The 14,446-nt window shown below is 33.6% G+C and overlaps 3 protein-coding genes across 7 annotated transcripts; 1 reads left to right on the top strand and 2 right to left on the bottom strand.

Moving 5' to 3' along the window:
• The first annotated feature begins 2,574 nt into the window (after positions 1-2,574).
• Positions 2,575-3,063, top strand: LOC130510594 (thionin-like protein 2). Its single transcript, XM_057007055.1, has 2 exons — positions 2,575-2,851; positions 2,999-3,063. Exons 1-2 carry the CDS (start codon positions 2,575-2,577, stop codon positions 3,061-3,063), a joined length of 342 nt encoding a protein of 113 aa, XP_056863035.1.
• Positions 3,064-4,274: 1,211 nt separating this feature from the next.
• On the bottom strand, positions 4,275-6,460 carry LOC108838192 (serine/threonine-protein kinase PEPKR2-like). Of its 5 annotated transcripts, none has more exons than XR_008944249.1 (4): positions 5,325-6,442; positions 4,965-5,261; positions 4,397-4,881; positions 4,275-4,319 (listed from the first exon to the last, which is right to left on the bottom strand). XR_008944249.1 is itself a non-coding variant. In XM_057007008.1 (4 exons), the coding sequence occupies exons 2-4, from the start codon at positions 6,064-6,066 to the stop codon at positions 4,496-4,498; spliced, it is 1,425 nt and encodes a 474-aa protein (XP_056862988.1). In that variant the 5' UTR covers positions 6,067-6,142; positions 6,285-6,460; the 3' UTR covers positions 4,275-4,495. The 5 variants fall into 5 exon arrangements, 4 of the variants coding, with proteins under 4 accessions (XP_056862988.1, XP_056862992.1, XP_056862985.1 ...); XM_057007008.1 differs by having other exon boundaries at positions 4,275-4,881; positions 5,325-6,142; positions 6,285-6,460; XM_057007012.1 differs by having other exon boundaries at positions 4,275-4,881; positions 5,325-6,101; positions 6,285-6,439.
• A 305-nt stretch (positions 6,461-6,765) lies between these two features.
• Positions 6,766-8,244, bottom strand: LOC108838193 (F-box protein PP2-A12-like). The gene is made up of 3 exons (XM_018611154.2): positions 7,732-8,244; positions 7,542-7,660; positions 6,766-7,462 (listed from the first exon to the last, which is right to left on the bottom strand). The coding sequence occupies exons 1-3, from the start codon at positions 8,041-8,043 to the stop codon at positions 7,036-7,038; spliced, it is 858 nt and encodes a 285-aa protein (XP_018466656.1). The 5' UTR covers positions 8,044-8,244; the 3' UTR covers positions 6,766-7,035.
• Positions 8,245-14,446: the final 6,202 nt, after the last annotated feature.

The raw sequence follows: 14,446 nt of genomic DNA, 5'->3' as shown, positions 1-14,446 counted from the left end.
TAGTTATAAAATTACCATAGATAGGTCTGGGCATTTCGGGTATCGCTTTGTGTTTTAGATAGTTCAGATAGGGGTCAGAGAATCCATTGATTACGTGACCTAATTTCGATTCAGTTCGGTTCAGATTGATTGAATACTTGACTCACTCAAACTGAGTCACACCACCGAGTCGCTCCAGGAAGCTTGTTTCAGATTTGTGTCGTGTGGGGCCGGGATTCGCTTCTTTGTTCGTTCACTCACACGAAAAGAAGGATCATCTTTTTTTGTTTCTACCTGTAATAGACCAATCGGTACACTTCGTTCAATACTCGATTGATTAATTCGGTTCGATTAACTCATTGCCAAGCCTTGGCCAATTCTCTCACGGTTTCACAATCTAATTATATAGTTACTATAGATAAACATAATGAAACCATGATTTTTTAACAACTATGAAGTAATAAAATTTATGGAAAAATTAATGATATGTTTATTTGTTTCAGAATGAATGAATTTGTATCTTGTAATATTTTAAATATTGAATTTCTAATTTGAATAAACCATATGCACAATATCTAGAACAAATAAATTACATTCATGCATGTATGTAAGTAAACTGTGTTTATTAAACAAAGTTTTTTACAAGCCACACATAAATAGTTTAATAGTAAGCGGACTCTGGTGAGATAAGCGAATTGAATTTGAAATCTCTACAATATTAAACATACATATGTGGTTACAGGGATAAATGACAATGCTTTAAGTCTTCTTTGAATACCGGAAAAACTATTCATTTGTGGACTGTACCTCCTCCTTAAAATTAGTATGAATCTTTTCATAGGTTTTGGATACCTCCAATTTAAATAAAAAATAATAATATGTATATCTTAATTTTGGAAAATATATATTTTGATTTCAGAAAACAAATAAATATAAAGATCTCCAAATTGTAAATGTACAATTGAAGATCTACACATCATGGTAGTGTAATCTGTTTGTTGGTTGTGTATATGTTACCCAAAATGAAAATTTATCCCTATATAAAATAAACCTTATTAACACAATCAACATTCACAACTAACAAACAATTTCATCTATTAAAAAAGTTAATTCCCCCCTCAAAAAATGGAGAGCAGAAAAGTGACCATGTTAGTGACAATAATGATAGTTATGATGATTGGAAACCTTTTAGATCAATCAAAGGCTCAAGAATCTTCTTTAGGTCAAAGAGAGGCTGAGAAAATCTCTTTTATGCACTGTTTTCCATCTTGTCTTGCAGAGTGCAAAAATACTCACCAGTTTCCAGCGTTTCTCAAGTGTCCATTTATATGTCTTAAAACCTGTCTTCATCCAACCACACCATCACCATCACCATCTCCATTACCGTCTCCATCACCGTCTCCATCTCCGTCTCCATCTCCATCTCCATCTACTCTTTCAAAGAATTAAAGTCGCTGTTTGTGTTGATTCATGTTCGATTAAGTGTTCCAGCAAAAACTAACTCCTATACAAATTAATATTTAAATAAAAAGATAAGAACACATAGTTTGTATTGATTCAGTTTTCAAATAAAATAATTAGTTTATTATATGGTCTGGTATTTTTGTTTACAAATATATCAATTGAAAACTCAAGTCACTGATAAAGAGCCTAACTCAGCGAGGAGAGGATGGGTAGTAAAGTACATAATCAGTCATGGCTCATCACATACCTATGTGTACGCACATGACATATCCAATACAATTAAAGCCACACGTCCATTCAAAACTGTAAAGTGAAAATAATATATGTACACATAAGGTTCATATTAGACATCCACACTAGTTTTAAGATTGAACACCATTCATCTCATCTTTTAACACTACGTCCTTTTTTTTCCATTTCATCATTCAACAGACATTTAATTTTTATCAAATACAATGATTACGCTTAATAAAATTCAACACTATATTTTATAAATTAATAATTATTATTTTTATATCAAATTAAATAAACTTAGTCTATATTGATAAAAAATTAAAATGATAATTTTTTGCATAAAAAAATTATTTAATTTATGATATAAATATTTGTTTAAAATAATAAAAAGAATGTAAGAATATCAAAAAAATCTCAGAAAATGACATATGTTGTTAGTGGTCTCCACTTTTTTTCTTATTCAACATGTTGAATATTTTTCAATACCAATTAATCTACATCATTAAATTTCATTTTTCAACATTCTGATAGTAATAATTCAACTGTTGAATCTCTTATTCAACACCTTTATTGTATATAGTCTAACTTCATATCATAAAAATAGATTATAACCATATCTAGATTATATGTGTAACGTGGGAAATCCCAATATTCTAAATGGATGAACTAAGATTAGTTATCTACTATATCATTATACCAGAGCATATCAAAACTAATTTATTACTCAAATATGAAAATGTTGACTATCATTAACACAAAACTACACAGTCCCTATATATACACAAACCCTAGTAACCAGTTACACAAACCAACATTCATAATCAACAAACACTTTCAGTCAACTTTTATATTAATATTCTCTCTAAAAAAAAGGATCTTTGTCCTCCACAAGAAAATATGGAGAACAAAATAAAGGTGATTTTAGTGGTGATGATGGGGAGCCTTTTGGTCGAGACAGAGGCTATAAATTTTCAAGAATGTTACAAAGGTTGTACTTTGCTTTGTGGTGCAACTGCAGATGGATTTAAAAAATTGGCATGTCCTTTCACGTGTCTCAAGGAATGTATACATCCTTCTAAGCCAGATCTTCAAGAAATAGACCAGACTGATTATTTTTGCAAACTCGGATGTGCTACCAGTCGTTGTGTTTCATCCTCTTCGGTCGAAGATATGGGTAAGATTTATATTCTTGTGGTATACACTTCAATCATGTGAATAAGTAGATGTCTTGGAGTGTTTTAAGTTTTTTTTCTTTTTCTTTTTATCATTAAGAGTCTAATTAACTTTTTTATGGATTTTCTATATCTTTTGTTATGTGCAGATCACGCGGATAAAGTTTCGGTATGTGTAGATTCATGCTCAGATATGTGCTCTAACAAGAACTAAAGCCTACGTTAATTTGTTTTTCGTTCTTTCTAAATTAATGTCTAATAAAATATATAAAACATGCAATGGTTTGTATCGATCAAGTATTCAAATCTAAAGGAGAACTGATTTATTGATTTGATATATACTGTGTTACAAACAAGTAAATTGACAAAACATCTATCCAAAACAAAGAGCCTAAAATGATAAAGAAAATGATGTTTAATAACAAATTTTGTAGATTGTCCAATGTGTTTCACGTTTCCATCTAATGTTGTTGCAATAAACTATTGTTGTTAACAATTTGCAATTTCATTGGGAGAAAGTTCTTATGATTAGTTTATCAATATCATCAATCCACAAAATAGAACTGAACTTCATCGTTTTCGTTTATTTCTTTCTCCAATATCCAAGTATTTTGCGTACACATTTTCGTTAGACTATACATTGTAAATCATGTTTATCTTCGAAGTATGTTGCATGCATCTCCTAATCGCGAGAGCTGGTCATCTCAAAACTGATCGGACTTTGATAATGGTAATACTGGATTCAGCTAGATTTACAAATAGGTATGATCTCCAAATCGGGATTATACATGGATATATAAATTTTTTTTTTTTGTTAATTATCATATCACCATACGATATTATACCATGATTTGTCGTTGACTATGATGACTAATACGTAAAGTTTTCTCAGTTTTTTATATACTCTATATGCTGATCTGGTCAATTTGAAAATAAAACACATTTAATGCTACAAAATATACTCCCTCCGTTACATATTAAGTGTCGTTTTAGAGAATTTTTTCCGTTGTAAAATAAGTGTCGTTTTAGAGTTTCATTGCAAAATTTATTAACTTTATTCTCCATTCTATTTTTCTATTGGTTGAATTGTATCGGTAATGATGTTTTTATATTGAAAATATGCAAAATTAAATGCTTTCTTAATCCGTGTGCACAAGTATAAAACGACACTTATAATGAAACAGAGAGAGTATTAATTATCATATATTGTTTGATCCAAGTTTGGAATGTCTTACTAATATCAGTGATCACTTTAAGCTTTACATCCATTTTACACTATGAAAGGCATTCTCGAGGGGATTGAACACAAAAAAAAAAACTCATGGATTACAATGTTATACATATGCCACAACATTGTAGACAATTTGTTATTTGCGTGTAAGTAGTGGCCTTGTCGCCCCGGTTGAAAATGACGAGACAGAAAAGGATCAAACACTTGTAGCGTATTCTATTTACATGGAAGATACATATCTACAGCAAAGTCAGAAATGTAGAAGGAAAAAAACAGAATCAGATCAAATCCAGCTATTAGAGAGAGGAGCTATTACGATGATTTTATGACAGTAACTAAGATCATCATATATCAGGGACAAACCCGTGTGACTTAAAGAGACTTGGACGAGTGAGTGTGTGAAGCTGGTTTAGCGTCAGAAGGCTCGACAGAGTGTATTAGTCGTGGTCAAGTTAGAAGAGTGTTGCTGCTCAATAGGGCTGTTGGTGGTGGGACTACAGAGTCTGCTTCTCTTTGGTTCTGAGATCCTCACGTTGGAGATTGCAACCACAAGCACATCGACCACACCGCTTTCATCTTCTTCCTCCTCCTCCTCTGTGTTGGAGAATGAATCAGTCGGTGGTGAATCATCATCATGTGTTGTCTTCTTCTCTCTGTTTCCTCTGTTTACGTCAGTATTCTTTATCGGATTGCGAAGCTGAAGAAGGCAGGGAGGAGAAGTTCCTCCTAGACCCTTGTGCTTCGATTTAATACTCATTGTCTTGAGTGTCCGGTCTGTGTAAAAGAGTATCCATGGATGCCCTGAAACAACACACAAGTGGAAAGCTAAGGAAAGGACAAACAAAAGATCACACTTACATGGCAAAGAGATTAAAGAGGCTTACTTCGCACTTCATCTGCTGTGATTCTAGCAGATTCGTCCCTTGTTAGCATTCTCGCCAATAGATCACGAGCTGGTTTGGAGACGGACTCCCACACTCCCGAGTTGAAATCGAGCTTCACTTTCTTGATTGCTTCGAAAATGGCATCCAAAGAGTCTCCCTTAAACGGGAGCACACCAGACAAGAGAGCGTATAAGAGGACTCCCGCACTCCAAACGTCAACTTTCTCTGAATAACTTTCAGAGAGAACTTCAGGTGCTACATAAGCAGGACTCCCTGCCAATCCAGACAATGTTTGACCTGTAACAAGTGGATAAGTAACAGAGCAAAGGTACATATATTATTAAGGAACTATACAATTACCTTTTGCAATTCTCATGGCGAGGCCAAAATCAGCGAGCTGAATCTTCCCAGCAGATGTTAGTAGAATGTTCTCAGGCTTGATATCTCTATGCACAACTCCCATCTCGTGACAATAACTGATAACCAGCATGAGGTCCTTGAATATATTAGCAGCTCGCTGCTCAGAGTACCTACCTTCCTTATCCATCTGATCAATCAAACGTCCCCCGGAACACAGCTCCATCACGAGATGGAAACAATCAGACTCCTCGTACACGGCGTGCAGCGTGACAACCCGGGGATAACCAGACAAATGCTGCATAATCTCAACCTCCCTATGAACAGTCTCCTCCCCCTTTTTGAGAGTTTTGCAAGCAAAGTCAATCCCTTTACTCTTCGACCTACAGATCCTAACCGACCCGAACTTGCCTTTCCCGATGTTAGGACCGAAAACATAATCATCGTCGATCTTGTTCTTCCTACCGGTCTGAGTGGAAACGTCTATACACCCGATCTTCCTCTTCAAACCTCTCCCCGAGGAAACCAGAGACGAGGCTCCGCAGGGAGGCGCAGTAGCGACGCCGGCTAGACGTCTCTTGAAGGAGCCAGCAGAGACGTCCTCATTCTCCTTGCAGCGCTTCTTGAGTCTAGCGTAGCCTTCAAGTGAGAAGTGGGACCTGAAGTTGGACGATCGTGTTGCAAATGATAAACCCTCCGAACCTTCTCCATGAGCTTCGCTACTGCCTTTCCGCTTCTTCCTCATCGAAAGAGAGATAGCAACCACACATCACAAGTTCACTTACATATATAAGAATTTAAAAAAGGATCAGTCTTTTCTCCTACACAAACAAACGAATCAGTGATAAAAGCAAAAGGAAGCTATCAATGACTTAAGGAAACTTCCAACACAGAGAGAGATAAGATCGAAAGAGCTACACTCAAATCGAACTTAAAAGCTCGTGAAATCAGGAAAGAAGCGACCTTTTTTCTCCCGAGACAAAGCCGAGATCAGAAAGGGTGATGTGGGAGTGGGACCCCCCGCAATGGAGAGAATCGAGGCGAAATCAGGGAAGGGGATCGAATCCCGAGGAATCAAAGGAAGGTCGAAACCCTAGAGAGCAATTCTCGACGAGAAAGCGATGTTTTAGGGGAAAGAGAAGAAGCTTTAAAGCCTGAATCGTGATGATGATGATGATATTAAACGAGTTTGTCTCATTTTTTCTTTTTTTTTTTTGTATATATATCTCTAGACCGTAGAAAACCGGTTAATTAGTTTGTTGATTGGTTTACTATCAGATCCAACATCTCGTTGGCTTTGCCAAGGTGGTTTGGTTCTTCATGCAAAAATCATATCTATCAATGGATTGTAACCGATAGTATTGGGAGACAAACCTCTTGTGATAAAATTCTTTTTTTGTTTGTTATAGATTGTATTTTTATCAAGTCGGGATTTGGGGTAACATTGTATGAACACTATTTCGATTTTGACAAGTTATACAACTACACTTGTGATAATTTGATCATAATTATATCACAAGTGTAGATCATTTGCTTGCAGGGGTCTAACACGAGACCAGACCATACTGTTTTGTTTTGACAATGCCCACTAAAACAATCTTCTGAAATCAACCATTTCTCTAAAAAAGGTTGATAACTACATCTACAAAAGGCTTAAAGACCGCATAAAAAAAAACCCACGCTTTGACCTCTCTCACTAACTCCGGTTGAAACACTAAAACCGGTTCAACCGGTCTTTACACGAGCTCGGGTATACAATCACAGAGTCCAGTGACAACCCGCCTTTGGTATGCGTACAATCGATCTGCGTCATCGAAAACTTTATCTTCGTCGACGAGGAGCTTCTCGACTCCCGGACTACGAAATCTCCACCGTGGTAGTGGCTCCACCTTCCCCGCTCGGTTAACACGCATTGAGACGAGGAGTACTGACCATCTTCAGTCCAGAGCTGAAACCGAACCGGTTTAATATCCCAACCATGGACTTGTTCGGTATTACAGACCCGTCGACCAAACCACTTGCCAGACTGTCCTAGCTGCAGCCTGAAGAAGATGCTGTAGGTTCCGGCTGGGAAAGGGAAATCAATCTCACAGTCGATTTCAAACCACCAGGTTTGTTGAAGGTACGCTACAGAAGCAAACCTACAAGAAGAATCAATAAATAAATAAAACGGTTTATATACACATATAGCAAGAACAAGATAATGTAAAAAAAACTAACCGAGATTCATCAGTGGGAATATGAGTCCAGTATCGACGATCATCAATACCTGTGATTGATAATCCCTTAGCTGAGATGCTTAGACAAACACCACCGCTTCGTTTATCCATCCATACCTTCTACACAAATATCAAATATACACTTCGTTTTTAAATACTTTCTCTCGGCAAAACAGAGAGAAGAGACGAACCTTGGTGCCTTGATCGAAGGAGTTAACCCTGCAGAGACAAGCGTAGATATCTCTTTTCTGCAGGTTTTCCGGGAAACCACCAAGGATTCTCTCGAGAAAAGCCTCGTAGTTCGTAGGAAGCTTCGACTCCCAGACGAAATCGGCCCACGAAGCTCCCCGGAAAGCCCTGTTGAGCTTCGAGAGTCTACAGATCTCGACGGGGTCCAAATTCTCAACTATCAGAGCCACGCAATCCTCCGGGAGATCTCCTAAACAATAGGGCGACGGAGAAGACAGGTGGTCCTTGTGAAGAGCAGAGTGACTCGCACCCATCAAAAGCGCGACGAGGCAAAACAAAACCTTTCCTTGTCTTAAGACGAATAAAATTCTTTGAATCGTCCTGAAAGTTGTAATCTTTCGTCGTGGGGGTGGAGGGGGTTTGCTTCGCACGCGAAACTCAAAACGTTTAGACAAGAACAGAGCAAAAGAATAAAGACGTAAAGAGTTTTGGTTTGGTGGTGATGACAGACAATGGTTGTCTATATGTTGTTGTGCTTTTACGACATTTGGACGGTGACGCAAAAAAAAGGCATGTAGATCGTGTAATAATAATTATTATCTTCAGATCCGAATTATCATAAAAATTAGTACTACTTTTTAAGTTTTAAACCTTATAATTAATCTTATTATTAAAAGCTGTTGGATTCTACGTTGATTTTTTTTTGCCCGTTTTTTATTTGTTTTTGTTATCGCCCACTCATGAGCTGTAACTTGTAGGAAGTCATATTACAAAACAATTGTATCCATATCCTTAGCCATTTGAGTTTTCAGTTACGATTAGTATCTGTAAAACGTAATCCAGAATGTCAACGACCAACCTGTTTATGAACATGTAGATCGCGTAGTTGTTCTGATGACGCTTCTCCGATAAGTACGATCTTTGTGGATATATGTTTTCTAAAACATGGATAAGATTTGTTTTGTAATAATAACAAAGAAGAAGAAGAAAGTTTTAAATCTTCATTTCTTTATTTGATCATCAACATTACTATTGTGATTCGGTGTAAGCTTATCTAATCATCTTGAGTCTCGTGACACAAAATAGGAAATCACAATATACTGTTTTTTAGTTAATCCAACACATAGAATGAGATATTTTGACGACTGCTAGAAGATGAAAATTAAATATCTATAACATCATTGCTGTATGTACTCCTTTTTTATTTGATCATGACCTTGGATATTATTTTGATATTTATTTCCTCCAATCAAATTATGATGCTCCATCCACCAGGACCACCACCCGTTTAGATTCTCAGTAACATTTGAAAGTTTTGGATATTATTAATTTTTATATGTTTATTTATGTTGTTTTTAGCTATTATTTACATTTGTCGACATTAACCTTTTAGGCGTTCAGCGTACTCGTGATGTGATCTATATTAATATAGTTGGAAATTAGTGGATGTCGACGATAATATCAAATAAATATCTGAACTTAACTACTTTGAAAATCCAGAACTAAGTAAAATTATCATTTATAAAAAAACGAAATGAGATGTTCACCGGAAAGAAATGAAGTACGTATGATATAGATACTTATTATTCCATTCCAGAATGATCCATGTTTTAGAAAAAAAAATTGTTTCTAAAAAAGTTTATATTTTACATTTTCAATGTAAGTAATAATGATAAATTATAAATTTTATGACATTAATTGTGTTTATTAAATTTTGATTGGATAAAAATCATAGAAAATAGAAAAACACAAAACAATACATTGATTATCAAAATTTACGTGTTTTCTTAATAAGTGTAAAAATTCTAGAATATACTATAACATTTTGAAACGGATAGAGTAATTTGTTAATCTACTTTCTTGCAACTTCTTCTTTTTTTTAAATACACAAGTAATACAACTCTAATTAGTTTTCTTCAGAAATGTTAGTTTCACAAAAATATAGTGTAAAATCATATAGCAATCAGAAACCATGATTTATTAGCCCCAAGAGATTGCCAAAAAGGATTATATATATCTTTGAGGAACTTATGAGCATTTTCTAATAAAACTGGCTGTCGGTGTGCAGCTACTATCACTTATGTTCAGAAAATCAGAAGGTTTCAGATAATTTGTGACATATTGTTCTATCTATTTTGTCGTTTTTAGTCCGAGTCCTGCGCATATAGAGTAAGATGGTTAATCATAATCTCATGTACAATTAAATTTACATGTTATGGTGAGATCGATGGGGGAGCTAGTATACAGATAATTATGAGCAGGATTGTAGCTTCAAGAACTAGTTTATAAACTAAACATAAACAAACGTGTTCGATTTTCTAACGCTATGAAATGTTTCGAACCAAAAGCTATTCGTTTTTATTAGGCAACTGGCTTTGCACGATTGCACCACCTAGTCTAACGATACAGATCGATGGCTGCAACTGGAATGTAACTTTTGGAATAAAATCATCTGGAATGGATCATATTCCATTCCATGGAATTCCATAAATTAGTTATACCAGTTATCATGAAAATTTTCAAAACACAATTTTACTTATCCTGTTTTTGGAACGAAACAAAAGAATAAACCCTTTGTAAAAGAAATTCCTTTTATTCATCATAATTATAAACCTTCATAAAAGAATGTATGGAATGCGTGGAATCTCTATTTATAATTTTCGTTTTTATTTTATTTTTATCATCATTCCAATATTTTCTATTCTATAAATAATCATTTTTTTCGTAGTATTCCTATTAGGAATAACCAGTTTGCACCCGATGAGTTATTCCTCATTTCTTCTCTATCTACTTAATCTTTGTTATCTATCACAGTAAACCAAAATCACTATGTGATTTAACCACTAACATGGCTTAATACTTAAAAGTACGCTTCAGGGTGGATTTTCTCATTGGAATAACACCAAAGAAGTTGCTCAAAAAAAAAAAATAACACCAAAGAAAATTTACTCGGCTTTAATTATTTTTGTAATCGCATCGATTTGCACTACCTAGTCCGGCCCGGTTCTTAGGAAAATGTCAAATGCACAGGAAACCAATATAGTCCTAGAAGAAGAAAGTATAATATAGAGGGTATATACTATTATTCATTGAACTTGTTAGTGACAGGTAATCCATTAAATTTGGCTTGACCTACGATAAGTGCAAAATCACGTGGTTTTGAAGAGGGTGCAAAACAAATTAGCACTTTGTAGTTAATAAATCGGGAAAATTGACAAAATAATCTTGAAATTTCGAAAATAACCTAAAAAAATCTCCAACTCATAAACACGCTATTTTAACCCTTAACTTCTAGTCAAACACGAATAAATCTCATACTTTCGTTGATCAAGCCATTTCAATCTCGTCAAAATTTAACCGTTTAACACCGTTAGTTATATTTAACGGTTGACTTTTAATGAGGTCAAAATGGCTTGGTCAACAAAAATATGAGATTTTTTTGTTCTAAATTTAAAAGTTAAGGATTAAAATTATTTACTTAAAACTATTTTAATTAAAAATTGTTGTTTTTATAACAAAATTATAAATTCTCCTATCGGGTTTCTACACAGCAGCTGCTAAGATTCCTTTCATGTATTTTTTCTCGTCTTAATTAGCCGTAGGATCTTCAACTCCATACATAAGTGATTGATCTTCAATTAGCCTGTGAATTACGGTGGATGTCTGATTATGACTTTAATCATAAATCGTTAAACTTAGGGTTTTAGAATATTATATCCAAGCTTATTTGAACATGATTTATTAAGTTAGTCACTCTAACAGATATAAAAATCTATAGTTTTGTTATATAAAAAGAAAAACAATAATTTTTAATTAAAATAGTTTAAGTAAATAATTTTAATGATTTATGATTAAAGTCATAATCAGACATCCACCGTAATTCACAAGTTAATTAAAGGTCAATCACTTATGTATGGAGTTGAAGACCCTACAACTAATTAAGAACGAGGAAAATACGTGAAAGAAATCTCAGCAGCTGTTGTGTAGAAACCCAATATGAAAATCTATAATTTTGTTATAAGAAAAAAAAAATTAATTAAAATAATTTTAAGTAAGTAATTTTAATCGTTAACTTTTAAATTTAGAACCAAAAATTCTCATATTTTTGTTAACCAAGCTATTTTGGCCTCATTAAAAGTAAACTGTTAAATATAATTAACGGTGTTAAACGGTTGAATTTTGATGAGATTAAAATGGCTTGGTCAACGAAAATATGAGATTTATTCGTGTTTGACTAGAAGTTGAAAGTTAAAATGGTGTGTTTATGAGTTTTTTTTTGGTCAAAGTGTGTTTATGAGTTGGAGATTTTTTTGGCTTATTTTCAAAAGTTCTACAATTGGAGATGGTCTTATTAGCATCAATTTTCTGTATCCTTTAAAGTTTTAAGCATATCACATAGTGATAAGTGATAACAAATCACTTATACTAAAATAAAAGAAAACGATGACATGCAATTACATGCGTATAGTAGTCCGTTGCTCAAAAAACTTATACGTAGTCTATATATGTTGCATATTAAATATGAAATTCGTGTTGCCCTAGACTCCCGATTTATGACAGTCTTCTTAGTTATCGCTTACGAAGTTGCCAATTAATTTTAGCAAAAAAAAATTGCCAATTAATTATTCTCCAGTTTGTCAGTATATTTTATTTTTTGTCATCTTATCGTAACACTAACTGATGTCATAAGTGTTCTAGAATTATTTCTTCAATGTAGATATGTATACCGAGATGACCTAGTGCGAAGAAATTATCTGTTGATGAATTCATGTGCTAGTTTGATTACTGATCTGTAGTTTTTGGAAGTATATATGGTATTTCTTCTACACACATTATTTCATTTACTTTTCTTATAAGATAATGGGTTTATTAACATCCATATTAAATATTATAAGAATATGATGTAAAAACAGATTCTGAGAATATTATAAAATTGATAAAATCTCCCTTGACCTATCAAAAACAATTCCAACCTGAAAGAGGATCGAAGATCAGCGTTCAAATATGTACACTACAATTTCAACAATCAATAGCCACTACAAATATTTACTATGATAAGAGTTTCCAACATTTTACATGATCTAGAGATTTTCCAACATTTTACATCAGTAGAGAGTTTTCTTTCCCCCGATAAAATAGTTTAAGAGTGAGATATCTAGCTCATATTTACCTTAAAGATTAATTATTAATTAACTTGATTAGCTCTACTTAATATGCATCGTTCGTATAAAATGATTTGTTAATTGTATTGTATGGCCAAAAAGGCTTTCTGATTAATTGTCGGAAACCCGACAAGTCAACTAGACCACTCGTGTTGACTGGTAAGTAACGTGTTTGAAATGGTTAAATATAACAAGTATGAATCACGAAAATTAATATTGTGACAAGAAAATTAAGATCTTGAAGTAAACCAATGATTCGATATGTGACTCCTCCCCACGACTGGCGTTTTACTTTTGTGAAAGGTCAAACCCTATGGCCATGGGAGTTGGGACAAACAGACACTTGCGACCAAATCAGTCTTTATTTCTTTTTAACCTTAATGATTTTAAGTTTAAAAAGAAAAACCTTAGTGATTTTGCCAATTTAACTTTAGAAAACATATATTTTTGGCCATTCCACATTTAATATAACCACTTTAATTCGTCCTAAACGTAATATACTTTTTTGTAACATGACCTTTTACCTATTACTCTACTAAAATCATCAATACAAACTCATATTACTTTTATTTACTAATCTTCTATAAGGCCTATATATAATAGCCGTTGTTTTTCTTATAAATATTCCTCTATACTCTTTTCTTTTCCTTACAGAAATGTCTCTGTGTTGTTACATTCCTGACAAGATTAGTTTTTTTTTTGAAAAAGATCAGTTGATTTTGTTTTTATAAAATAAAAGGTTTAGTTGATAAAATGTTACAATGTCCAACTTTACCAGTTCATATCAGTTTCTTATAATTTGTTTTTCTTTTAATAATAATTAATTCTAGCTTGTTAAGTTTATAACTTGCTAATTTCACTGCTTTTAAAAATATTAAACATCGATCATTTGATTTCTTAATTTGTTATTTCTATGTATTTTTTGTCCTTCAAGTTAAAGAAAATATAAAGGGCCTTGCTGCATGCGTACGGAACAGACAACTTAACGAAATTTCTCCACAATTCTCTCGGATCCTCGTGGTCGTGTTGTGAAGCTCCAAAAAGCTTTAATTATAAATTCTTATTAGTTTCTTCTATAACCAAAATGCAAAAAGGGCATCATTTTTTCTAATTGTTAAAACGTCTTAAGCTATGTTCTTCTAAATCAATATAGCAGACAAATATTAATACTGCTTATTATGAAAATAAATATCTTCATGACTGCATATTTTTTTTGGAACACTTAAAATTTCATTAATAAAAAAGGAGTTTAAGGCTTCAGGCCCACATGAGAAGAAAAATAGCTCTTTGCTAGTGAGAATGTTGGCCTATTCAAAATCCTAGAAATGTAAACGACAGTGCAGGAAAGGAAAGGAGAAGTCGGAGGATAGGTCAAAGAGATGATGTCCGATAAGATTCCATAGAATTCCGTCGGACGAGCACTTGTAATTCTGATCTAAGGCAAATATAAGTGAGGTTGATTGAGGATGCATGAGGAAGGGCATCTACAAGGAACGAATATCATGATATACTATATATATATATATATTCTAATTTGTAAACGTAGATTTATAAT

This window comes from Raphanus sativus, chromosome 1 (genome assembly GCF_000801105.2).
Source record: "Raphanus sativus cultivar WK10039 chromosome 1, ASM80110v3, whole genome shotgun sequence".
Classification (NCBI taxonomy): domain Eukaryota; kingdom Viridiplantae; phylum Streptophyta; class Magnoliopsida; order Brassicales; family Brassicaceae; genus Raphanus; species Raphanus sativus.
The sequence above is the reverse complement of the archived record's forward strand: the minus strand, read 5'-3'. Positions and strand labels throughout refer to the sequence as shown.

Bases quoted from the DNA above. Each gene is read 5' to 3' on its own strand.
- LOC108838192 (XM_057007008.1), bottom strand. From the start codon at position 6,066: ATGAGGAAGAAGCGGAAAGGCAGTAGCGAAGCTCATGGAGAAGGTTCG. The intron at 5,262-5,324 runs GTAATTGTATAG...CACTTGTTACAG, and splicing joins CGCCATGAGAATTGCAAAAG to GTCAAACATTGTCTGGATTG. The intron at 4,882-4,964 runs GTAAGCCTCTTT...GTGTTGTTTCAG, and splicing joins CACAGCAGATGAAGTGCGAA to GGCATCCATGGATACTCTTT.
- LOC130510594 (XM_057007055.1), top strand. From the start codon at position 2,575: ATGGAGAACAAAATAAAGGTGATTTTAGTGGTGATGATGGGGAGCCTT. The intron at 2,852-2,998 runs GTAAGATTTATA...TGTTATGTGCAG, and splicing joins CTCTTCGGTCGAAGATATGG to ATCACGCGGATAAAGTTTCG.
- LOC108838193 (XM_018611154.2), bottom strand. From the start codon at position 8,043: ATGGGTGCGAGTCACTCTGCTCTTCACAAGGACCACCTGTCTTCTCCG. The intron at 7,661-7,731 runs GTTCGTCTCTTC...ATATTTGTGTAG, and splicing joins CCTTCGATCAAGGCACCAAG to AAGGTATGGATGGATAAACG. The intron at 7,463-7,541 runs GTTAGTTTTTTT...TTCTTCTTGTAG, and splicing joins ATTCCCACTGATGAATCTCG to GTTTGCTTCTGTAGCGTACC.